Consider the following 26969-nt stretch of genomic DNA (forward strand, 5'->3'; position numbering starts at 1 on the left):
GATGATGTGCACCACAGGCGATGTAGATGTGGGTACTCTGCTGATTGAAAAATAAGTTGGTATACCTGCGTTTACCCTGCCCTACACCACTGCTGTGAGGTAATCCATAATGAATGTAGGACTAAGATCCTGTAGTCCAAAAATATAACCACAACAGATATAGTCAAATTAAATTCGATTTGCTGTTTTCAGTTGTAGTGGAATACCTCTCTTTGAGTATTTGTGACGTCGATATTGTGGTTTCACCGGAACAAGGAATATCATTGTAAATCAACCAATATCACCATGACTAGTTAGAAGCCACTGAATTAGCCAGGATTGACCCTGCTGGTCCTCCTTCAGATGATCACTCCACTTAATGTCACTTTCCTTAGAACCTCAAGGGCCTACGACGACTCTGCCGCAATCGCTCGTAAGATAAAAGAAGAGACATTGGTATGTTTACATCCACCAAGGAGGTCATGTGTTCGCCTGCGTTTGTCTGTTAGTTTGCTAATTCAGGCAAAAACCACTGGACTGATTGTTACGAAACTTGGTTGCAGGATTCGGCATGTGTTAGCGAAGAATCCATTTTATTTTTGTCTTCTTTTAAAAAAAATTCACTGATCTCTAATTGAATAATTCCTGGATCTTGGAGGAAAAAAGTTCAAGCGTGTGTACAGGACCGATATTTATGATTTTGTGCAGATCAAAATCCACATCTGGATGAGATGGATGGAAGTGAATTTGAATGTGGTTCGATTAGCAGGCAGTTGGGACCTTCTAGTTTCATTTTCATTCACTTAGTTACATTTGCGTCATTCACTTAAATACATTGAGAGCGAACCTCGGGACAGGAAGTGGAAAGGATTTGGTTTTATTTTGAAATGCCTCTCCGGACATAAATAGTGCGGCTGGAAATTGTTTGCATTACACGTGTCCGGTAGTCAAACGACGTAACGTTTCCTCTGAGCTGCTCTCTGGAGTGTGTGTGTGTAGCTGCAGGTGAGTACAGATCAAAACACACAACTCCGCTCATCACCAAACATGCGTTAGTCTGTGGATTCAGAAAGATATGCTATCCCGCTGTAGCATGTTTCATACATGTGACAGCCGTGCACCGGCTGTCACATGCACTGTGTGTGTGCTTCATGATCTTTCCCCCACTTTCCCCTCCTCTGTTATTACTGCGAGTCACACTTGTGCTCGAAGAGGGGACACGTTGCAATTTGAACCGAGTCACCTCGTGCAAACCCAGCAGGAAAACACCGAGCACAATCAAACGTGCAAGAGTGGAGAACGTGTTGGAGGCGGAACTTCCGAAAGGAGCTCAGAACCTTTTCAGGATGATGATGATGCTGCAACCGAGTTTAGTTTTCAGATTTATTAGCTAAAATAAACTGAGGAAAAGTTGCTATTACACGTTTCTAGGGTTCAAGATGTCATTTATTTGCTGTTAGGACACGAGAACAGCAACAAACACAAAGCAAAAACAACAATAAATAAATCAGTCTCAAAGTCTCAGATCTGCAGATCTGTATTATTTTGTACATAAACTAGTCATGTATCTGTAATAAATGACTTCAAAGTAATGGAGTATTCAAATTGTTTCTCGTTTATACAGAGTTTATCTAAACAGTTTATTAGGAGATAGAATTCACAGATGGAACAATTAGCATACAGTCCTTATTACAATCACTCAACAACAGCAATAATAAACATTACTGTCTGGCATGTTAATAATTGGTGTTATGCCAGACAGTAATGTTTGTGTAAATTTGTATAATTTATTACATTCATTATATTTCTGTGTTGCGAATTATTGCAATTTTTTTTTTTAAATAAATGTTTTTCTCATGGCGCTTTTTTTCATTTAGCACAATGTCAGGACAACATTCCAAGCCCTGCCTCAGTGAGCCTCAGGCGTCTGAGCTGGTGCAGAGGCTCTTCAGCCTGACGCCATCAGTGGTCCGCCCTCTGCCCAGCTACGATGACCAAAACTTCTATATGGCCACGGCGGAGGGCGGCGAGTACGTCTTGAAGGTAATGAACTCGGAGGACAGCAAGAACCCCAACATGATTGAGGTGCAGACGTACGCCATGTCCTTCCTGCAACAGAACGGCATTCCTGCCCAAACAGCCCTGCCCACCGCTCCTGGAAAGCTCATGAGTCTGGAAGAAATAGGTACGGGTTCAGTCACGCTGCTCTGCCCTGAGGGAAAATGTCATCTAGCATGTTAGAGAGATGTTAGAGATTGTTGTCATATGTTTACTTTAAAAATGACATCCTTGTTCTGTAGGTTAGTTAAATCATCTTCTCCAGCACAGTTTCTCACAACAGTCTCAGTCAGTATTTTCATTTCATTCATCCATTTAATTCATTCTATCATCCACCTCACAATAAATCATATGTAGCCAAAAGAATAATTAAAAGCAAAACCAAAGACTTCTGTGCAGGATTGTAACTTTGGTACTTTGGATATTTCCCCAAAGACAACTAATGGACGATTATTGTATCCTTTCTTATCTTAACTTAGCTTATCCCTTAAGCAAACTTAAAAATGAAGCTACAATGAGGATTACATGGTGGCAATTATGAAATTAGAATTATGTGAGAATAATTATTACATGAAGAGATCCAATGTATAATTCAAAGTATAGATATGTGCTGATTTCTCTAAAGGTCTAGAAGGCTCTTAAAGGTCCCTCAGTAATGGGAACAGATCTGTGGGAAACTTAATAAATAAATATTTATATATATATTATATATTATCCATCATCTGTGGGCACGTGTGGACATGCTGACTATGAGAGAGGGTAGTTGCTGGTTCACAGAGCACATAAGGATAAGTGATGGGCTACTCAACCACCGGAGAAGGTACCCTGACATTTCCTGCCTCGAGGCGAGCAAACACCTTTCACTCTATTATTTACTCCACAGGAATGATAGATGTTCCACTGATCAAGGCTGCAGCACGCACGTTTTACGTCAGAGACTTTTAAGAGGGAGGGACATGATTGTAATGAAAATCTAATGTGTTTGTTTTGAACTTCGGCAGACTTTGGCAACGGCTGTCAGAGGTTCATGGTGCGGCTGTTGACTTATCTGCCTGGCACCACAGTTTCCAAGCTTCATTTAACGCCCCAGTTATTGTATGAAATCGGCAGCACAGCAGCCAGAATGGACAAAATCCTGAAAGAGGTATGTTATTCACTTTGATTTTAAAATGTCCAATGTTGTGTAGATGTAAAATGCTGCAAGACAAAAACCCAATCATTGTTTTGTCAATAGTTCGAGCTTTATCACCACGAAATGATAAAGCTCTCAACTGACAAATCTTAAGTGATATTTTCTTGTCGTGTAGTTTTTTTCCCCCCTTCCATCTAATTCTCCCCCCTCCCCCCCCCCCCCCCCCAACCCAGATGACACACCCTCACCTCAACGTGCTGCAGAGGGAGGGGTTCAAGTGGAGTCTGTCAAATGTCCCTCTCCTGGAAGGATACCTCTATGTGTTGGATGGAGACCCTCTTCAGGAGGTTGTAAAGTCTGTCATTCAACAGTACCAGACCTCTGTGGTTGGAAAATACCCGGATTTCCGCAAGTGTGAGTTTTGTATTCACTCATGATACACCCCACTTTGATCCCTGTATGTCACTGAATACAATAGTCAATAATGTATTTCAATTCACCTGACAAATCCTTTTTTATTTCTCTTTTCTAAGGCATTAACCACGGCGACTTCAATGACCTCAATGTGCTCATGCAGCCTGATGAGACTGACGGCTACAGGATCTCTGGTATCCTTGACTTTGGGGACTTGCACAGCGGCTACTACATCCATGAGTTAGCCATCGCTATCATGTACATGATGATAGAGCACCCTAACCCCATTGAGGTGGGTGGTCCTGTCCTTGCAGGCTGGGAAAGTGTCCTCCCCCTCAATGAAGCAGAGAAAGAGTGTCTCTATGTGCTGGTGCTGTGCCGCTTCTGCCAGTCTTTGCTGTTTGCTCGTTACTCTGTGACCTTGCAGCCAGAAAATGAAGAGTATTTGATGATAACATCCAGGAAGGGCGTCCGAATTCTCTGTGAACTCCTGGAGCTCGGAAAGAAGCAGGCCGAGAAGGCCTGGTTCCAAAGTGCTGCTCAGTTTGCTCACAAAAAGTAAGGAATGTGCGAAGGAAGCCATTCACAGATTTCTAAGCACAATAAGTTGATTCCACTTAAGCGTTTGTGCAAGTGAATGAATTCTAAAAGCAAAAGTTAAAACAATATATTAGAATAAGTGAGACAACTTGAATATAGAACTGATTTGTTTTCAACAGAAACCAAACTAGAATAATAGTGCACATTGCACACACACATAAATATCAGTACCCTAAACGTGCCTGCTTTTTTTCATCAAGATCCATGAATTATTTTGGGAGAAATCAATCCTTCAAATGTAGAGGAAAACACAACCTCCTTGTTGGACATAGACATACATGACATAAACATAAAAACTGAAGTGTGTCTGAGTAAGAGATGAGTAAATTAACAAAAACTGCAATAGGAAATATCGATACTATATGTTAACAATGGATTATATACTGTAAAAGTAGCCAGCAACCGAACCAATAGATTGCGAGTACTAAAGCATTTAGGGGAAAGTAGTGAATAGGGATGTATAGGATATAACTGCAGAAGCAACTCAAACCTAATCATAGAGACAGTCCCGGTATCTTAAAGGTACAATGTGTAGAATGTAGTGACATCTAGTGGCGTAGTTGCATGTTGCAGCTAAATACCTCACCCTCACCTCACAAACATGAAAGGGAACCTGTGGAGGACCTGTAGTGGACCTGAAATAAGGGGAGGCCTCTGTCGAGAGGACCCGCTCCAGATGTAGACAAAAGGTCCATTTTAGGGTTAAATAAAACAACAATTCATATAATTTAGATGAAACACACTAGTGAAAACCTCACTAGGATTAAAGTATACTAAACATATGCAAATAAATCCTTTTCGCCTAAATCTTACACACTGTAACCTTAAAGAAACAGTGTGTAATACCTCAGTAAGTGCCCAAGGTCTTCAGGGTTTATGTATTTCTATATACTTGGTTTACACATTTCTATGAACTTGGGTTTATACATCCCTATGTGCTTGGGTTTATACATTTCTATGTATGTGCTTGTGTAACAGAATATTCCTCTGTATGGTAATGGTTTGCTTAAATGAACATTGGACTGTTTTTATTACCTGGGACTCATCCAGAGATGATGTAGGTGTGAAATTGTCATTGTATTTTTATAAATTAGTAGGACCATTTAGAATATTCTGTGTTAGTAAAAGTTCCTGTCCAAATCCAGAATGAAACAGGGTTTGATTCTCTATTTCTAACCCAGTTAATGTGATATGTGTTTAATGAGGAGAATGTTCAGGCCACATCTTATGCCTTTAATTATTCAAATAAATTCTGGATTCTGGAAGTGCACTGATTGGAGACATGGACGATATGTACAGTATTAATATGTCATATATATATATGTACAGGAATCAACTCCTCTGCAATAAACTTTGTGCCTTCAGAACAAATTTGAATCTGGTTTAACAAAGACAAATGTAATGCTTTGGAACTTATACACTATTCCAATGATCTCTATAAACAAGAGCATTTCTTACAGTTTTTGATATGTTTAGTTATAATTAAATGCTATAACTTTACCTGTTTCTCACCATGAACTGAACTGCAAACTGAAAAGCGTGAGATTGTCAATTTCAATATTTGAATCCGATCTGTGTATATATAAAGTAGTGTGGATATTGCCGTAGATATTCTGAAGCGATTGTATCAATGATTGTTTAAATTCTAAAGAAGAGTCATGTTGAATAATCTGAAAAGTGTAAACATGTTTGAAGTGAGATGGTTGATTGGATATGAATTTTGATGAAATATCCTGTGTAGAATCACTGTTGTTGAGATTTTAGGATGATTTTTCACAATCCAAGAACGTTGTGAATAAAACTAATAGCATTATGTGGACAGATTTCTTTTTGCTTTTTTCACACTTGAATCATTGAACTTTTAATAGCTCATAGCTTCTGCAAATATTAAATTAAGTATACCACCTGCATTCAAAGTAAAGAACTCCTGGACTTACTGTTTGAAATCTCACTGTGTAAACAGTTCTTTTTGAATTTGCCATTAGCCTCTTCTTCGTGATGTCAAACCACTCTTGTTGGTTCTCTTATTAAATTAATATTTACTGCTGCGAAAGTATATTAAAGCTATTAATCATTTCCACATGTGAATGATGCAGCAAATGAACAAAGACTGATGTAGTATTTTTCAAGTTGTGACTTATTCTGTTAATGTGCTAATTGCTCATCTAGTAGGTCAGCGTCATGTGAATCATCATGAATCAGCCAGTTAACTAAAAGACATTAAATCCATCTAACAGTAAATGAGCACGACTGTGTGTCACTAAATGTGTGACAGTGCTGCGTCACCAGTTTTATACTTACTCATCTACAACCGTCTCATTCATAAATAACTGAAGTCCTGCACTGAGAACAGTTCTAACCCTCATGTTCTTATCTTTATCTGTTGAACAGTAAATTAATTTGTACAACGTTTAACTCTACATCATAAAACCTGTTTGCAATTACTACACTAAAAATCCGTTTCCCTCAGTTTAACAAACCATTCCTTCAGTTTAACTAATCCGTGCCTTCGGTTTAATACGGGTGTGGCTTTTCTGCTAAACAGTGAATATGCTGTTGCTGCAATTTTTCCCTGAAACATTTCTACAGACAAGGACGAACAGCGATTGCGACCGCTACTGCCAGGTAATGTTAACCAAGTCCAGTTTATCAATTTTAAAATCCTGTATTTTGTTTAAATAAACGTTTCTCGGTTAAACATGTCACACAGCACAATATAGCATTAATAAACTGGACTTAGTTAACATTACTTGGCAGAAGTGGTCCCAGTCGTGCTCCTGTGTAGAATGGTTTAAGGTTAGAAAATGTAGCAACAGCGTATTTCCTGTTTCCAATCCTACACGTTATTATCTAGTTCTTATAGAAGCAATATAAAAGTAAGAATGGAACCTTAATTATTTCTTTGGCATAAAACATTGTTTAAGGACATGAAAAGAATTCCTGAATGTGCCTCTGAATCCCCCATTTAATTGGATTAAAGGCCCCGACCCCATCCTTCACCCAAGTGTGGTGCAATTGGATTTGTAGTTTTTACTTAATCCAGTTGACAAATAAACAAACAAACAAACAAACAAAAAAACGGGTTGTAAAACAGTAACCTCCATGGCGGGGGTCATAAACCATGTTGAGGGCTGTAGCTGACATAAAATAAAAAATATGTCGGTTGTTGACATGTGTCTCCACTATGGCCATTCGAGGGTGCAATTCTCTGAAACCTACAATCTGATGACAAAAACAAGGAACAATGATGGCAACTATGTCTGAGCAACCCAGCATATGAACGCAAATATGTGACATTAAAACCCATTCTGCAGCTGAGGGTGTGTCAGTGACATTTGACATTAACTAGGTAGCGTGGAGTGTTTCTGAATAACAACATGACGCAACTGCTTACACTAGGATCACAGATTTCAGTTTTAGGTTCGGGAACCTTTTTGATCGCGTTCCAACGCACTAATACGACAAAGATGTCATCCGTGGTTGCACAAACTGCTCTAATCGAACAAAATCCCAATGACAACATCACACTAAGCCAATCCAAACCAGTAAGATGGCTGTGTGTGCTCAGACAACAATACTTTGAGCAATTCAGCAAATCTCTCAACAAATACAGAAATCCCTCAAAGCTACACAATGCCAATATATTTTTGGAAAGTATAAAACAGAGAAACTGAACGTGTTCTCAGACATTCAGAACAGATCGTTTGTGTACACATACATGTCAGATTTCTTTTTAAGTAGAATGTGTCCAATTAAATCATGTATTAAAACTTTCTCACTTTTAAGATCTTGATATTTTAGAGCATATCTGTAGGATGGCTTCATCGAGGAGCTTGTGATATTCCTGATTTATATTTAGTATGATTCCTATCGACCGTTTTCTCGTGCAGTCTTTTCTTTAAGACTGTGCTTTAAAATTGGTTTGATTTAAGTGTTTTTTTACTTTGTAGTGAAGTTTATCTATTCAATTCTGGGTACAATTAGATGTAACACTGCCCTCTGGTGGTTCTCAGACCCTCCTACAGCCCATTGAGGTGGCTTTGCCTTCACTTCAGAAGCAGATGCGGAACGATTTTGATTTAAATGTATATTATCAGGTCACGGTTGACATTGTCCCTGTGCTGTGTGTGAGGAGTTCAAGCAGCCACAGGCCACTTTGTTGCACAAGTTCTCTCTCGCCCCCACATTATTCACCTGGAGACTGATTTGTGACACTTTTCTATTCTCACCCAACAACATTTCTCTCTTCAAGTGCCACATGTTCTGGCAGGAAACAGCCGAAAGACATGCAAGAGACACGCTGCCTATAATGAAAAAACTTTTTATGAGCCCTGGATATGATGGTGTTTGTGCAAAATGTCCCATAGCATTAAAAGTCAACAGTGAACTTATGGTTGAGATGATTATAGGGAACTTTCTGATGTGCCAGGTAACGTACAGCATGAAATCCCTGGATTGCACAGCAGCTACTCAAAGTTAGACACTTACAACATTCCGCTGCTAGAGCTCTAAGTGCACGACCTGAGGAATCTGCCAATCGCGGGGAGAGGTGTGCGTAAGTTTGCATTCTCTGATTGGGAAAAAAACTACTTCTGAGAAACTACAGCGAGTACAGTCGTCAGCTCAAGGCTGTGTTTCAGAGGAGTGTGTTCAGTAGACTAATGGGATTGTTGATAAAGTACCCTCATCCCTAAAAGCCTTAAAGATAATTACATGTTTCAACCCCCAAAACAACCGATCAGAAAACATTTGGTTCTGGGTGGAGCCGTCTGTTTTTAACTGACTTATTTGGAGAACTTGGTCTCATAGAGTACTGCTACAGTCTCGCAACCCCTCACATCTTTAGGCAGAAGATGATGGGTAAGTGCTTATTTTTTCTCTTCAATAATATTAAGCAGTGTTGCTGCTGAGTCTTGCAGAGAATGTCGATGTTTGCTGTGCTCCTAAAGTGCTGCACACGGCTGCAGGGACGTCGGAACACACGACATGTAGAACTCAAACGTGTGCAATATGTGTTTATATGTATGAATATTACCAATTAGAAAGATTGTGGATCATTCGCTTTGTACTATTAATACAAAGTGTAAAGCTGTGACAGATCACTGTGAGTTAAACTCTTGGGTAGGACGGCCTTTATACAGTGTGATTCTGCCTGGGCCTGCTCCCTCGTTATCTGTGTGTCTGTGTTGTGTAAAAATGCTTTGGGAATTTTTTCTCTGTTCCAATTGTTTACACAGACAAATTTGGGGAAATGCTTTTGCTTAGTCTGCGACTGCAGCATGGAATTTATTGCAGAAGGACTTGAAACTCAGTGAATGAATGTCACTCACCGCCTTCAAAACCAGTATGGAGGCAGATTCTAGAAGATGTGGTTGTCTTTAACTTACCTTGTTGGGTGTTACATCTGTTATGGAAGTTTCCTGAAAGAGCTGGTGAGTGGAGAACTCGGGCAGCAGCTGATGTCTTATGCAGAAGGTTTTAATGTAGACTTCATGCATCAAGGAGACCAGAAGGTGGAACAATATACAAACACTAACCCGGTAACATGAGCAATTGTCACCCCCAAGTCTGAAGATGTCTCCCACAGCATCCCAGTATATCTTCCTCTACTTGCGTCACCCATTCTAACAGCACATCCATGAATGGCTAGAATTGCTGTCACTCTCCATGTTACATGTAGGTGTTCGCATCCTATTGGATAGTTAAGACTAAAGTATGCATTCCTAAAACACGATGTATCCTTAAGTGTTGCCACTGGTTGAAATATCAACGTCTCATTCAACCCGTTCTTCAGGTCTATGAATCCTGTGTGACTGACAAACTGAACAATGCGCTTTGATGTGAGCTTCGGCTTCACAGTCTGGCAAAACTCTGCGTACTCTCTCACCATTTGTGTTAAATTGTGTTGCGTTGTTACTGTTTTGTGCATAAATCCCACAGCTGCCGATCCAAGGCCGACGCTCACCCCCCAGCAAGCAACCCAAGTGACGCAGCAGCTTTATGGAGTGACTGTGACGGAGATCAGCCCCCTGCCTAGTTACATGGACCAGAACTACCTCGTGGAGGATAAGGAAGGCTCCAGGTACGTCCTGAAGATCATGAACTCAATGGAGAGTGAGGAGACGACCCTGCTGGAGTTGCAGACCCTCGCCATGTCCTTCCTACACCAGCATGGATTTCCTACGCAGACGACTGTGTCCACCACCACAGGGCAGCTGATGAGTATGGAGGAAATAGGTAACATTGCACTCAAATGAAAACATAACTTATATAACTAATCACTGACCATGAATAGTTTCACGTATGAATCAATCTTATCTTACTGTGCCAAGTGCCAAAATACCACCCAAATATTCAAAATGAAACGGGGATTTGTGTTACATAATGTTTCACTTTGAGGCAACTGCAGTTTTTGGACTTGGACAACAAAGAAAACTAGATCATTTTAATGTTATGGGTAAAACATTCCAAAGTCGCAATTGAGTCTCCCCTAGAAAAATAAATAATTTTATTAGGGGCTCAACCTGCTAAATATTCTCATCATGACAAAGTTTAAATGTGGTTTCAATCTGATTTGGTTATCTGGTATTTATGAGAAAAATTAAACTTGTGGAGACTGGTTTAACATTCCACCAGAAAGCAAGGAAGTTCTCAAAATGTCAAACTAAAACTGGACCCTCAAATTTGTATTTGAATGAATTGAAGCCAAACCAACATTTTTGATAGTAGTCTACCTGACTTTGTTCCTGAGGTATAGGTCCCATTTCAAAGTGGAAGATCAAAGTAATCACTGTTGTGTCTTGACCGAGATTGAACGAAGAGAATATTTGTTGCAGTGTTGCGCAAGTTCACTACTCTCAAAATATTTTTTTAGAGAACATTCCAGATTCATTCACCAGAGCCGTATAGTGAATGAATACGGCTCAATGAATACGGCTCAATAGAGCCGTATTCCGAATTAAGGCTCAATAGAGCCGAATTAAGGCTCAATAGAGCCGAATTAAGGCTCAATAGAGCCGTATAGGTTCATCGCTGATCCATGAAGCTTCCTTCTACCAAGTTGTGTGGTACGGAGCCGAGACACTGGCCAGAGAAGAAAACACTTGGAATACGTTGCTTATTTGGTCTGCATATGTGTGCCATGGGTGATGGGTAACGTAGTGCGAAGTCTAGTTAGTTGGTTTCGGTTAGGCTAAATCGCGGATATTTTACGGGCACTGAGCAACGACATGGTGAAGGCATTCGATTTAGACAGCGTCTCTCCTGAGGAGAAAGTATTGAAATGTCCCGAGGGTCAGTGAACAGGTAGGGCTGGGGCACGTGACAGTCTAGGCCAATGGCTGTAGGGTTTTGTGGGATACCAGGCTCTCATTGGCTGATGAGTTGGCGTATCAAGGGTGAATGAGGAAGGGGATTGAAGAATACAGTGGTGGATGATAGGAGCATAGATATATATAAACACTAGATGTCTCGTCCGCGTTGCCGGCCAATGGAGTCGAACGTCCGCACATGGCGGCCATCTTGCCACAGGCAGCTCGCTCACCCATAACATTGTGTTGGTAGTGGAACATGTACTTTTTAATTAACTATAACTTGCTCAATTTTCAACCGATTTTTAAACGGTTTGGTTTGTTATAAACGCTGGAGATGTAGTTATGACACTGCATACTTATTAATAATTATGTTATGTTCTAAAAAATAGAATAATGTTCTTAAAATAGGTACAAAATTTCCCTCTACAAATGAGATGTATACTTATGAATAATTATAACCATGGGTTTTCATATGGAAATATCATTAAACAGAATAGATAGGGGCAATAAATACACAAATGCACAAGGTTTTTATGTTAAATCAATATATAGGCTACTAAAACTCAACATACAGAATGGCAACATGAGATATATGTATACTTTTATAATAGGAATATTACTAATATAATAAAATAATTTGAATTATCACATGTTTAGTTTAAACAAGTCATAATTCAAATTATTGTATTATATTAGTAACATTCTTTTTATAAAAGTGACATTTATTTGCAGTAAAAAAAAAAGGTGTAAGAGTTCCATTTACAAATATACATAAAGAAATGCTGCAAGTTGAAAATCCTCACCCTTTACAGAGATGTATACTTATGAATAATTATAACCATGGGTTTTCATATGAAAATAATGAAACAGGACAGATGGGGCCATAAATACACACATGCACAAGATTTTTATGTTAAGTGAATATACAGGCAACTAAAACTCAACATACAGAATGGCAACATGAGACATATGTATACTTTTATAATAGGAATATTACTAATATAATAAAATAATTTGAATTATTACATGTTTAGTTTAAACAAGTAATAATTCAAATTATTGTATTATATTAGTAATATCCTTTTTATAAAAGTGACATTTCTTTGCAGTAAAAAAAAGGTGTAAGATTTCCATTTACAAATATAAATAAAATATAAATGAAAATTCCCACCCTCTCTAGAGAGAACTAGACTACTGTGGAGGTATACAGATGGAGGAAATCAATACAAATCTAATAATATTTACTAACCTCTAAAGAGGCTGGTGATATTCGCCTAAAACGCTGATATGATATGATAATGGTGATTCTTAGGTGAGTCGCATCGACTTTGTGAACGTTATTTTTTCTATTTCCGGTCTGACTGAGACGTTGATTGTACCGGCTGTGGTGATCGGATCTTGAAATGGTTTACATCAGTGAAATCAGAAAAATCTTAGCTTTCTAAAGATATGTTGCATTATTACCTAGCTGTACGTCTGTAAATAACAATGTTTGATGCTGATCGGTAAAACAGCGCAGGAAACCAAAAGTGTGGTGCAAAGATCAGTTCTGTAAAACCGTGGTAACATTTGGCTAATGCCCTCCACTCCTGAAGTCCTCACTGCAGAGCAGCGTCCTGTCAGAAGCAACAAAACCGTCCCTTCTTAGGGCAACCTCCCACGTCCTCCTCCTCTCTCTGGTTTTGGGAAACCTTAAAAAAAAAGTGAGAAATGTACCCAGATATTTAAATTATTGTCAACATTTTCATTCCGCGTTTTCATTTATGTATGTATATATGTAAATTAAGAATAAGAACCACACTAAAAACAATAAAAAGGTGTCCAAACAATCTAGCAATACTATTATGCCATAGCCCCGCTGTTCCTGTACATACTTCCAATGAGTAACTAACGATTATCCTAAAACTAAATCATAATATTGTAATATCCTACGGGTGAAAGGTGATCCCACGGGTTCTCGTTTCGAGACATCGGCGATTGGAGCATCCGTAGGCGGCACAAAAGTCTGGTATCTTAAGAATCAGAATCAGAATCAGAAAGGATTTATTGCCCAGTAGGTTTTGTCGTCGCCAGGCTTTTAAACTTGAACTCGCCTCCGGCGATTGGACAAGCGTGTTTGTTGATCCAGGATTTGAGAAGGAATAATTAGACACTTATACATGAAGTTCTGGAAATTGAACATTTATTGTATTCACTGAAATACTTACAGAGAGTCTCTGGGGTTCTGCCGGACACGTCACCAGGTTCAGTGGATCATGTCGAGAAGAAGCCCAGTTCAATCCTAAGTCCACAGTATATATAATCAGACACAGGGTGGGCACAAAGGCGGTTCTTTTTCCCTGAGGGAATTCAGCCATTGGCCAGATGTACATCCTCAAAGTGCAGTTTTTTGCAAGCACATCACTTTCAACTGACCAGGTGTCCCACTACTGTGGCCTTGGCAAACAGGGAGCTTGCTACAGTGGAGAGACCCAGCAGATTAAACATTTCAGGAGGATTTCATATCTTTTTCTCACCACGTTTCATGAAGCACCTCATTGTATTAGTTCTGGCTGATACAATGAATTTCCATCACACACTTTTCTCCGAATTGTATTTTGGGTCAGATTGGCATTCAGATTGATACCTGCTCTTTCAGTGGTCGTGCTCTGGGCCTGACCCTGCGTCTGAGTCAAAAAGATACATTCCAAATATAAGAAACAGTTGTAGCATTATAGATTATATGGATTAAACAGCTAATATTTGTTCACAGGATATAGGTAAAATATAATCACAAAATACAGAGAAACATAGATATCTCAACAATCCCTCTGTTGACATGTGTTAATCACATGTCACTAAAATCAGGGTAAGGCTCCCAGCATTTCATCGGGCTATTGCATGAAGTAGTCCCCCTGGGACCCTGTACATTAAGTTTAGTTGCAGCAAGAGGGGGGTTCTAACCACTGTTAAGGCTCCTGTGAGAGATATTGTGTCAGGAAAGCCTTTTTCTAGCAAGTAGGGGCTGTATGCACTCAAAAGGGGCCAATTTGGGTCAAAACCGTGTCCAGAATGGGTCCATACATCACCATTTGGGGCTATGTGACTAATCATAATTGAGTGTCAACTTATTGGGGAAGTCCGAAAGCAGGGGTCAGAGCGATTGAGGGGACAGTCTGTAACGCAAGAGCAAAGGCATGGTCAATATCTGGTAAGTTGTCACCATCTGAGCAGAAATCATAAGAAACGCAGTCTCTTATGTCCCTTGTCTCCTCAGAGTGAGCTAGCAGAGGCAGTTGTAATGCACGTTCAGTGTCATTCTTTTGTATCACAGAGTCTATGACACGGCTGCACAGGGCTTGAATGCAGGGAATACAACAACATCCGCAGATGGCGAACAGGGCTATGAACACTGCGACAGATAGTATGAAGGCCTTAACCAGTTTAGACCATTTGCCAAAGAATTAAGTCATAAAATCATCCCATGGTTTCACGCCAGAGTGTTCCTTCATTTCCACAGAGAGTGAGCGCAGTCCATGGAGTGCTTTAGATGAGGTACCGTCTGGGGCTGTGTTGTTAGGGATAAACATACAACATTGTGCACCTATCATAGCACATACACCCCCTTTCTCTGTTAACAGGAAATCAACTGCTACACGATTTTGAAATGAAATCAAGGAGGTGGCAGACAGCTGTTCGTGTATCGCAGATACTGCGTCTCTGGTGAAATTGGACAAGCGTTGGATGTTATAGTGGAGATAGTTGATTGGGAGTAACTGGGAACATAGCACTAAGGATATACATGCTAAAAAATCATGCTGCAATGTTATTTGCCAGTTTATACTCATCTGGGACCCCCTTGGGAATTCCTATAGCATCCATGTACACCGGACTACTGGAGAATGCATCAACTGATCTGCGTGCCCTAGGGATGGCAGTTGGAGTCGGGGGAACGTGGTGGAGCTTGGGGTTAGTTTCTTTTCGAACCATAGTAGAGGAAAAACTATCACTAAAGGGATTAAGGTCAAAAACAGTAATGTCCCCCTAAACCAGTATAACCCAGGGTGTCTGAAAGGATGCCAAGGTCTTTGCCTTGGTTCTATTTTTCCTTATTATTTAATTAAAACACATGCATGATATTGTGGATTTATTTCAGAGAGAAAATGAAACAGAAGAAACAAAATTAAACTCTAACACTGTTGACTCTGTTAAATGATTAAAATGAATAGAAAAATTTAACACAAAAGGTAAAAATAAAACTCTAATACTGTGGACTCTGTTAAATGATTAAAATAATTAGTAAAATAGGAAATAAAAGTAAAAAACTCTGTCGTCGGTTCACAGGTCCCGCCGAGAGGATCTTTATCAGTGTGTGAGAGGGGGTGTGGTGTAGCTCTGAGAGGTTACTAGCACTTCAGGCTGTATCAGTAGTGTGCCTGGGGGAAGTGGCAGAGACCCAGCAGAACGCATCAGCACATTAGAACGCATCAAACAGCCGGTGTCTGTAAGATTTTATAACAGTAGGTCTTGGTTCTTCCTCCTCGAAAGTGCGCACGCGTAGTCCCTCCTCTTGGCATTTGGAATAAGGAAGTGAACAGTAGACACTCTCAAGGCCTTGACACAGCTGATGCCATGAGGGCCAAACTGTTGTTGTTGGAGAAAAGGTATTATTGTGTTCCTGCTATATCGGCTAAAATGTTCTGTTTGTACAGAAATTCGAGACAACTAAGCCAAAACAACGAAACAGAACTGTGACCCACATACATTCTAATTTCAAGATGACACAGTAGGAAGGAAAAGGTTATTTAGTTATGATTTGTATAAAGGCCTAATATCTGGCTCAAACTGCTCATGCTTCCACCCCCCCTTTAGTTGCAAATAGTTTCAGTCAGACCCCCACTATATAGAATTATTCAATCCTAACAATCCTTCTTTTCACACCATTTAATGGTGTGAACCACTTACTGGGGAGTTCATGTACCCCTCAACCGTCATCCCATCCAGTGCAAACCCGTCCTCATACATCATCATCATCGTAGCATCGTCATCTCCATCGTCCTCAGCTTCCTCAGCTTCCTCAGCTTCAGCTCCACAGCATCCTTCATCAGAGCCGTGGCGATCTATTCAGCAATTTCAGAGTCTACATCCTTGTTGTGTCATGGTGCGTAGAGGTGGAGAGGGCACTGGTCACCCAGCCACCAGGGGCAGTTTGGAAAAAAAAAAAAAAAAATATTTTAAGAACTTCCTATAGCAGTGCACACACATAACCCTCTCCTGCCAGTAGCAGATCCAGGGCCATTCGTTTCTATGTGACCACACAGGGTACAGGAGCAAGCTGTTCAGATATCAGCTTCTGTCAGATCTGCTCCAGGAACAAAATTGTCAAGAATTGTCAGTGAGGCTTTTTTAATTTTAAGAGTCAGTGATCTGGATCTCAGCCTTGTAAAGATCCTTTCGTGGAATTGATACTCGCCTACAGGCCAGGTGTTTAAGCTTGCACTGTACAAGCCAGGCGCAGGGCGTAGTCGGTCAGGGTGGAGGAGGTGGAGTTGACACCGGATGGGAGTGGGTTGTGGAGACATGGAGCCCAGATCCCAGAGATTGAAAAGAAAACAAACTGAAAAGTGATTAATATGCTGCAGTGCGTAACTGAGTTTACAGTAAATTATATAAGCTTATATTTGAAAAGGAAAATAAACAAATAATCAAAACAAGACATACAGGTAGACCCATCTTTTTTTGGTCAACAATTTCTTTACAATTTTGAGGAGTAATAGCCAAATAAGTGGACATTAAAAAATAAAAGATTCAAAAAGTGGCAGAAAAGCGACAGAAATCTTTGGCATTTCATGAAATATTAAATGATTAACAAGCTGAATTTCAATAAGCAGCAAATTTAACAGCATTTGAGTATTTGTGTTCAAACCATTTTCCAAAAGTCATCGACTGCTTCATTACATCATAATTCAGAAGCTTTGACGTCAAACTGCCCTGTGGTAAAACAGGCATCACATACAAAGGACAAATGTGTGAGACAGCTGAAACAAAACAAAACAAAATTAATAAAAGTCATTCTGCCACACTTTCCTTTATGATAAAATAAAAACAAAAAGTAGAGCTTAACAACATCTTTCAAATTAAGAACATTGGACGTTAAGATAATTGGTGAAACAAAACAAACAAAAAGAAATTCCCTTCTTCTGGTTCTTTAAAAGTTAAAGTGTTGCAAAAAAATTAAAATATAATTATTGATATGGTATTCAATCAAGTGTGTCAACAAGGGGGCTTGTACTATGGTTTGTGCTTTTCATTTAAGATTAAACACGCTATGAGTTAAAGTGTTTAAGACATCTGTCCCTTTAATTGGAATAAGATTTATTCTTCTTTCAATGGTGAAACATATTTATTTTTAGGTCGCAAGAGTCTAACAATAATTACATGGAGGGTGAATCAAACTCCTATTTTAAAGGCCAACTGTAAATAGATTAAACATGTCTTGATTATTTAATCTTAAATGGATGATTTGAATGTGGAATTAAAGCAACTTCAGGTGAAACCAAAAAAAAAAAAAAAAAAAAAATCTAATTCTAGGCAGCACAGAATTAAGTTTAAAGTAAAGTTTGAATTTCTCATCATGATATGATTGATTTTGCTCATATAGAAAGCACATGAATGATTTTCAGCTCTAAGAAATACAAGTAAATAGAACAGCATTTCCTCTTCTCATCAAACCTGAGCAGAGCAAAGCAAGATCAGCTCTGTCTAGCTTCACGAGGCTCATTGCATCAGAGAAACAAGTTCTCCATACTAAAAACAAAAACAATTATCATCTTAATTGTCACAAAACCACAGTTGAGGGTGACACTTTTGTAAAGATGTAAAATGGCTCAAAAATAATACAAAACAGAGAAAGAAAAATCCCCCCCAAAAAAAAAAATTAAAAAAATTGCACATTAACTGTACCTAGAGATGGACTTTTAAAGGACACATTAATGTGATTTGGTTAATCACTCATCCTTGAAGTTATATTAAGAATCAAATAATAAATTGTCTGAAATATTAAACTGGTGTATCCTATTATCCCTGCTGTGTGAGAATAAGCTATTTAATGATTGGATTTTGTGTAATAATTTGGAGGCCAAAAGCTTTTCTCCGTTCCTCTAATGGACAGGATATATTGGAAAAATCCAAAATAACAAATTGGTACCAAAAGTGTAAATTTAACAATTTCTTTTGGAGTTTTTTACTTCTGAATGAAGCAATAGTAAAAACAAACAAACAGACAAACAAACATCCAAGCCTCCTTATGGTCTCAATGCCAGTTGCAACCTGTAAGGATTCTGGCCTTTCCCAGATGGCTTTCCGACTCCCAAACACTCTTATCTCCCTCCTTTCATCCTGTGCACTTACAAAAACGTTCTATTCCCACTTCTCTTCCCCTATTTTCTTTGCCACTCAAGTTTTACATTCTATTATCCATCTCAGAGCAAGATATTACTGAATTGAAACATCTCACTCCTATAGATCTTTCTTATTCCTAAACATAGCTTTATCTTTCTCGTCCTTAGTTCATCTCTCAAACCTTCAGTCAACATTCTTTTACTTTCTTTGGCAAATCCTTTACACGTTTACCCTCACATCCATACATACAACATACATCAAATGGCAGGCGTATAGCCTCTAGTCTAGTTTTTGTATTATTTCTGTCTTTCCTCTGTCAGTCAGTCGGTTTTCTCTCAGTCTCAGTCAGTTTTTTCTGTGTCTCAGTCAGTCGTTTCCCTCTCTGTCTCAGTCAGCAAGCTGACCTTGACTCTTTTTCCTCTCCTCCTCTCTCGTTTTCACAGACACACTTTTTCATTCACACTAGTTCTTTCAGAAAGAACTCCCTATATTATATAATCAATATTAATTTATAATTATTATATTAGTAATTCTTTCCCTTTTAGTACCGACAGCCTATGTGTTATTGGGGGAAGTGTTTTTTTTTTTTTTAAATGACTGGGATCATCCATACCTGTTTAATCCACCTGTGTAATTTTCTCTGTTCCTCTTTTCTGGCTTTGTCACGATCCACAGAGTGTTCTATGGCTTTTAAAATGACCGCCTCTATTTTATTACGGCAGGTCGACATTTTATTTTCTTTCAAAAGGGCCAAATGAATCACCTCCTGGAATGTTGCATTAGTAGTCGTCATTTTGTTTGTTTCTTTAACTACTTTTTTCACAATTTTTATCAAATACTGTTGGCAGAACTTAGATGTGGAGGACGCATTGCCATGTATACTTGGTCAGAACAGGAAGCTTCTACTACAGAAATATTTTCAGTAGCGCCCGTTCTCTGGGTGTTTAACACAACCAAAATACACACTTTTCCACAATCTATTAATATTCTGCCAATATCTATTCCAACCCTCAATACCCTTTCAGAACTGTGACTCAAAACACTCTTTGTGTTCGTAATTACCTTGATGTCACAGGAAACCACCCCACACTTTTCCCCTTTAGTCCCAGACTAGGAAATCCCTGATTCCCTTTTTCACTTCATATCTGACTCCGGACACAGATATGAGTGTGGCCCCTGGCCATAGGATCCCAAATCCTTTAAATTATAGTGCGTGCCCCAAGCACCACTTTATCAGTGTTCCATACACTTCTCAGTGTGGCCCCTGGCCATAGGATCCCAAATCCTTTAAATTATAGTGCGTGCTCCATGCACCACTTTATCAGTGTTCCATACACTTCTCAGTGTGGCCCCTGGCCATAGGATCCCAAATCCCTTAAATTATAGTGCGTGCTCCATGCACCACTTTATCAGTGTTCCAAACACTTCTCAGTGTGGCCCCTGGCCATAGGATCCCAAATCCTTTCAATAAATGTAAATGGTTCCAAACCATAGGGTCCCAGACCCTTACAATTTCCTTCACTTCACTCTTAATATACTTACATCTCGTATTTCTCTTTGCTCACAGTTAATTTAGTTATTTTTTCCAATCACAGCCGTTTTAGTTATAAAAAGGTCGCTGCTCACCTGTTTTATGTTGACCGCGGTCTTTCACTGTGAACAACGAGATCCTCGAGATGTCCTCTTATCGTCAATACGATCTGTCCTTTTTTCCTTCACTGGATCACGTCGGGGTCACCAATTTTGTCGTCGCCAGGCTTTTAAACTTGAACTCGCCTCCGGCGATTGGACAAGCGTGTTTGTTGATCCAGGATTTGAGAAGGAATAATTAGACACTTATACATGAAGTTCTGGAAATTGAACATTTATTGTATTCACTGAAATACTTACAGAGAGTCTCTGGGGTTCTGCCGGACACGTCACCAGGTTCAGTGGATCATGTCGAGAAGAAGCCCAGTTCAATCCTAAGTCCACAGTATATATAATCAGACACAGGGTGGGCACAGAGGCGGTTCTTTTTCCCTGAGGGAATTCAGCCATTGGCCAGATGTACATCCTCAAAGTGCAGTTTTTTGCAAGCACATCACTTTCAACTGACCAGGTGTCCCACTACTGTGGCCTTGGCAAACAGGGAGCTTGCTACAGTGGAGAGACCCAGCAGATTAAACATTTCAGGAGGATTTCATATCTTTTTCTCACCACGTTTCATGAAGCACCTCATTGTATTAGTTCTGGCTGATACAATGAATTTCCATCACACACTTTTCTCCGAATTGTATTTTGGGTCAGATTGGCATTCAGATTGATACCTGCTCTTTCAGTGGTCGTGCTCTGGGCCTGACCCTGCGTCTGAGTCAAAAAGATACATTCCAAATATAAGAAACAGTTGTAGCATTATAGATTATATGGATTAAACAGCTAATATTTGTTCACAGGATATAGGTAAAATATAATCACAAAATACAGAGAAACATAGATATCTCAACAGTTTACACCTACCTGGAATTTTTCTTTGGTAAAAAAGGTGCATACATTTAACAAAAAAAACAAAAAAAACAAAACAATAAGTACTACAAAAACACAATAAGGACTTCACATAAGAAAGAAATAACTATACATGAAACAAACAAAATAAAATTAATACAAGATGTAAATGCAAAACAGAACAGAATGAGGATGTGCAATATGCAATAAACTGTAGTGTGTGTAAATGTAACACAGAATTGAGGCGTGGGGATAAGAGTCAAAGACAGGTGGGGGTCAGTTGCAGCCGGGAAGAAGCTGGTCTTGTCCACTGGCAATAAAGTCAGCAATTTCCTGTATAAATCATAATGCAAGATGTGAAACCTCAGTTAAATCATGTGCAGCTTAAGTTATATTGAAAAGAAAGAACAATTCTGCCTCTCCCATAAATGTAAAATTACTCTGTACTAGCCTAGCCTAGCCTAGCCGTGGTACACAACTAAGCTGCACGATTAAGTCGTTTTTCGGAGAGAAAAGCTGCGATTTCAACATGTTCAAGCATCCAGAATTATAACCACATTAATAACGTTTGTAAGAAACCAAACCATTTGTAAATCCGTCAAGATTTCAGCGAGATAAGAGTATAAGTGTTTGAGCAGATCACTGACCCTACCTCAGGTTCTACAGATCCTTCCAGAAAGCCTGCCTGTGGCAAGATGGCCGCCAGTGATGACGTTCTAGACTCCGCCGGAAGACATCTAGTCTTTATATATATCTATGGATAGGAGTGTCAGAGTTACGAACAAGAAGCGTGTCGTGTTCGCTGGACTTTAATAAAGTTACACATAAAGAGAGAAGTTTCCTGTCGTCTATACGCGAGGACGCTACAATATGAACGTGTTCACCGTTCAAATTCATTATTTGTCATTGAGTTGCGTTCAGTTCATCGTTCTCATAAAAGTGAACGTGTTCAATGAGCGCGTTCTTTTGAGTTCGTTCATGCACAACACTGATTTGTTGTGGGTTGGCTTGTGGTACGGGAAGCACAGTGCCAGAGGAATCTGTGATGATGGCTTAGAGGCACTATAAACCAAAGGTATGCTGGAGCAGGAGCTCGATAGTGATTGAGAAATCGGAAAGCCGGTACGTCTATCTTTTTCTGATTTGCAATGCTATGCACTGCTATGATATATGTGCAATACTGTTATAGTGTTCCGGTCGAGGGAAATTCACTTAGCAGCAGATAGTCAGAATGAGGTAGAAACGAAAATACAAAGAGACAAATAGTAAAAATAAAAGATATAATACAAATCCAGGGAGTATATGGGAGTATATATAATATACACCTTTCAATGGGGAAATATGTTTTGTAGAATAATGTAATTAGGTCAAGTTTATTTTTATATTAGTATAACGAGATATTGAAATAGATGCATCAATATATGTATATATAGACTGTTATAGGTATATATGTATGGTGTACAAAATAATCTATGTTTGTGTATAACTATATAAAGACGTATGTTTATATATATAAATAAATAGGTATAAATGTATTTTATATGATATATATATATTATATCTAGTTTAATAGTGCATATTCTTTTTTAAATAGTTGCCTGGATAGTGTTTTTTATGTATTTATGTTGTATTGTCCTTATCTTATCTTATGGGACCTTATCTTAATCCTTAATTGCACTTTTCTTGGAGCAAAACACTGAACTTTGATAGCGATGCTCTGGTTCTGAACTGACTGTGTTTTTCTATCCACCCTTTCGCCTCAGACTGCGGACAAGGTGCTCAAACCTACTGTGTGAGGTTGTTGACCTACCTCCCTGGGGAGATGGTCTCAAAGTCTCCGGTCACGAAGCACGATCTGTATAATCTGGGCAAGTTGGCTGCAACCCTGAATAAGACGTTGCTTCAGGTACATGTTAACCTCAGACCCCTTTGATGGCTGATGCAGGAGGACTTTCTCCTCCACATTTGAAGTCTGTCTGTCATTAGTTGACGGGGCTAAACAGTGGGAATTAAGGAATTTCACAAAAGAGGAAAAAATAACAACTGCATGCTGTGACTGAAACCAAAGCTATTATAGTGGTGAGACTGAACCAAAACAGAGTTGTGGACTGTTAAACCTCAAAAATAAAAAAGGAACTTCAAAGTCTGGAGATGCTTCTCATCGGGTTCTTCTCTGCAAGACTTTTCTTTCACAAAGCTCAATAAAAATACCTCTTAGAATTACAGCTGCACATAATAACATTTCTTTGACATACGGCTAACGGCTCAGTGGTGATTAACTGAGGGCCTGGATTTGCTAACATGAAGTCAAACCTGTTGTCAGGGCTCATAATGTGTAATGTTTATGCAAGTTTCAACTTGTAGAGTTCTGCCCAAATGTTGCCAAAACAGTTAACAGTTCAAACTTTTCAGCTTTCATCTCCAAACCTGGATCTGTTACAAAGGGACGATGAACCGTGGCATATGGAAAACGTTCCTCTTGTGGAAGGCTACCTGTCAGTGATGGATGGAGATCCTCTGCAGGATGTGATCCAATCAGTCATCCAACAGTTTCAATCACATGTGCAGCCCAAAATGAGCAATTTCCATAAAGGTAACAAGTCAACATTGATTATGTGCTATAATGTTTTTGTCTTTGCTGTGAAACCCTGTTAGTGTTTTTTTCAGATTTTATTAAATTATCTTTGTTTACATGTAAACAGTGTGAATGCTACTCCAGGCCAGAGTACCTAGAAATTATGTTTTTATAGAAATGACGAAGAGCAATACGGAAAAAATCTCATTCCTCGATATAAGTCAGTTTTTTACCGGAATATATTGACTCGATTTCCTACATGTTTCCGTTCTAGGCTGAAGATTGCAAAGCGTAATCCAAATGATGAAACATTTTCTATTGTTGTTTGTTGATATTCAATTGTTATTCTCAATGAAATACAGTATATCATCCTATTGGACAGCCCTACATAGTAAACATTTGTTTTGCTTTAACCATAACCACAATACAAATGTAGCTTTAATTACAAAATTTTATTAAAGCTACTTTAATTAAGTATTAATTAATCTGAGGTTTTAAACAATAGTTTAACAATATTACCCTGACCTCAACCATACTGCAGCTGCAACGTGCAGATATTACAGAAAGAAGGGTTTCACAGAAAATGATCTATTGTTGATACAGTTATATTAGAGTGTAAATTTAATTATTCATTTCTTTATTTTAATTTGACTGATTAGCAAAGAAAAAAAAAGGGAAATGTCTACAATACAATTTCAATTACAATTGCAATAGGTCCCATAAACTGGAGCCTTTATAAAGATGGATGACGTGTCTTCACTTCCTTTTAGTGGTGTAGATTAGGCAGTGGTGATCGTAGAGTTGAGCCTCAGCTATAGGTCATGACATATTGAATTAAAACCAAATCATATATCAGTGTTAACACTTTTTTTTTTTTTTAAGAAACCGTTTTTGATTTTTTTTTTCATCTGGACTTTAACTTTCTAGTTTGGTCCATGTCCCATCCTGTAATATAGAGGAGGGGCATTTTTACCTTTCTGCAGCCAGCCACCAGGGGATGATCAAGATGATCAGGCTTCCCTTATGGGAGGATGTCATGTCATCCATCTTTATAGTTTTACAATAGAGACAGGCCCTTTGTGTGAGGAGGCTGCTACTAATCTCTTTCGAGCAGCCTTGAGAAAAGAATGGCCACACTTCCTTTTTAGGTTCGAAGTCTTTGTCTCTACACAGGGATAATACACGGGGACCTGAGTGACCAGAACATCATTGTCACACCACTAACCAATGGGCACCATGAGGTGTCAGGCATCCTGGACTTTTCATTGCTCAAGATCGGGTGCCACGTGTATGATCTGGCAATAATGATCATGTACATGATGCTGGAGAACCCCAGTCCCTTGGACGTAGGTGGCGCACTGTTAGCCGGCTGGGAGAGCGTCATGCTGCTCAACAGTGATGAGAGGGACTGCCTCTACCTGATGGTGCTCGGTCGGCTGTGCCAGTCTTTGGTTTATGGCAGGCACAATGTCAACAAATACCCCGGCAACAAGGAATACCTATTGACCACAGCCAAAGGTGGGACTCAGATATTAAACAAATTCTGGGAGCTGGGCAAGAAAGAAGTGGAGAAGAAGTGGTTCACAGATGCCAGCACATTCGAACAAGAAATAAATGTGTCTCCGTGAATTGGCATGGAGGTTTAAATCCTTATAGTAAAAGTGAAAGGGACGATGAACTGTGGGATATGCAAAATGTTCCGGTCGTGGAGAGCCACCTGTCAGTGATGGATGGAGATCCTCAGCAGGATGTGATCAGAGCAGTCCATCAGGAAACGTGTGGAAAACAGAAGAAAAAACGACTGCTCTAAAATCATCTCATTACCCTGCTTATTGTCCTTGGTTTTCTTTAATACAATATGTTGACAATAACATGGTTAAGGGGTTCTTGACAACACACATAAAATAAATAATCTCTATTTTCAGTGAATTGTGGATGTTTTATTCAACATATTTGGTGCGTAAGAAAACATTTCTTTGTTTATTAAATCCCCAACATTTGGAACACCAGTCACTTCCATATAGTGCTTCAGAATACCCTGGGGTTGTGATTGGGTTATTGACTGATTTCGGGTGTGACAAATCATTTTGTGATAACAATACAATTTCACGTGTTATAATGTTAATTGTGGCAGCGGTTGGGGTTTGGCAGAACCAGGGATTAACACAGTGTGGTGTGTTACATTAGTCTTTACAAGTCTTTGTATATAAAATATTCCTAAGAGTCAATATACACAGCTATACTTGTAATTTGTCTTTAAGCTAAATACATAAAATAAAGATTTACATGAAGTCACAGCTAAAATTATAAAAGTTTAACATCTGTGAGATGAGTGAGGGAACTTAGTGCTCCCTTCATTATATGTTTTTTCTGCTGCTGATCATGTTGTTGTACTCCATAAAAAACATTTTGAAACATATTACAAGGTTATAAATTGCTCTCATAATCATTTATATTTATTTATATTGATATAATTGGCCTTTTCCTGAAAATTCCATAAAGAAAGCTGGTGAAAGAAAAAGGTTGAACACTAGATGGAGACATCCAACCACTTATCCAGCTGCACATGTTGCATGAAATGCTCCTTAAAAAACCTTTAAGGTCCTAAAGTTGTTGAGACGACTGAGCTGTGGAGGGGCCTCATATCTCGTGAGAATGCTGTGAAACATTTGTAATTTGTGAAAAATGTTGTGACTTTACAGTAAGTGCTCCAAATGTGAAAATGTTTCCATCTTTACCCAAAACTAAATCATTTCTAAATGCAAGATAAACATTGTGGTGTGAATAGGAAGGTGATTAAAGAGCATGAACAGAACGAAAGAGGGAACCTATGAAGAATCCATGGTTCAAGGAAGTTAAGTTTAATATTGGTCCCATCATTTTGAGTAAAGCAGAACAAACAAAAAATGCACAAGATGCTCAGATGAAACTGTCAAAAACTACAGGATTATTTTTCTTCAACTGGATCTCACCTCACAAGTGCTGCTGTGCTCCAGACACCTCAGCCAGAGCTTTGTGTAAACACCACACACAC

The 26969-nt window shown here is 39.0% G+C and overlaps 2 protein-coding genes across 3 annotated transcripts; both read left to right on the forward strand.

Annotated features, from left to right (window-relative positions):
* The first annotated feature begins 898 nt into the window (after positions 1–898).
* Positions 899–5996, forward strand: hykk.2 (hydroxylysine kinase, tandem duplicate 2). The gene is made up of 5 exons (XM_053430986.1): positions 899–984; positions 1857–2164; positions 3039–3181; positions 3403–3583; positions 3703–5996. The coding sequence occupies exons 2-5, from the start codon at positions 1861–1863 to the stop codon at positions 4143–4145; spliced, it is 1071 nt and encodes a 356-aa protein (XP_053286961.1). The 5' UTR covers positions 899–984; positions 1857–1860; the 3' UTR covers positions 4146–5996.
* Positions 5997–8793: 2797 nt separating this feature from the next.
* On the forward strand, positions 8794–25864 carry LOC128448377 (hydroxylysine kinase). Of its 2 annotated transcripts, XM_053430985.1 has the most exons (5): positions 8794–9043; positions 10124–10420; positions 23124–23266; positions 23773–23953; positions 25109–25864. In XM_053430985.1, exons 1-5 carry the CDS (start codon positions 9037–9039, stop codon positions 25561–25563), a joined length of 1083 nt encoding a protein of 360 aa, XP_053286960.1. In that variant the 5' UTR covers positions 8794–9036; the 3' UTR covers positions 25564–25864. The 2 variants fall into 2 exon arrangements, with proteins under 2 accessions (XP_053286960.1, XP_053286959.1); XM_053430984.1 differs by lacking the exon at positions 8794–9043 and having other exon boundaries at positions 9973–10420.
* Positions 25865–26969: the final 1105 nt, after the last annotated feature.

This window comes from Pleuronectes platessa, chromosome 9 (assembly GCF_947347685.1).
Source record: "Pleuronectes platessa chromosome 9, fPlePla1.1, whole genome shotgun sequence".
NCBI lineage: Eukaryota > Metazoa > Chordata > Actinopteri > Pleuronectiformes > Pleuronectidae > Pleuronectes > Pleuronectes platessa.

Excerpts from the sequence above, each read along its gene's own strand:
- hykk.2 (XM_053430986.1), top strand. The coding sequence starts at position 1,861 with ATGTCAGGACAACATTCCAAGCCCTGCCTCAGTGAGCCTCAGGCGTCT. Across the intron at positions 2,165-3,038 it reads CATGAGTCTGGAAGAAATAG|ACTTTGGCAACGGCTGTCAG; the intron begins GTACGGGTTCAG and ends GAACTTCGGCAG. Across the intron at positions 3,584-3,702 it reads ATACCCGGATTTCCGCAAGT|GCATTAACCACGGCGACTTC; the intron begins GTGAGTTTTGTA and ends CTCTTTTCTAAG.
- LOC128448377 (XM_053430984.1), top strand. The coding sequence starts at position 10,012 with ATGCGCTTTGATGTGAGCTTCGGCTTCACAGTCTGGCAAAACTCTGCG. Across the intron at positions 10,421-23,123 it reads GATGAGTATGGAGGAAATAG|ACTGCGGACAAGGTGCTCAA; the intron begins GTAACATTGCAC and ends CTTTCGCCTCAG. Across the intron at positions 23,954-25,108 it reads AATGAGCAATTTCCATAAAG|GGATAATACACGGGGACCTG; the intron begins GTAACAAGTCAA and ends GTCTCTACACAG.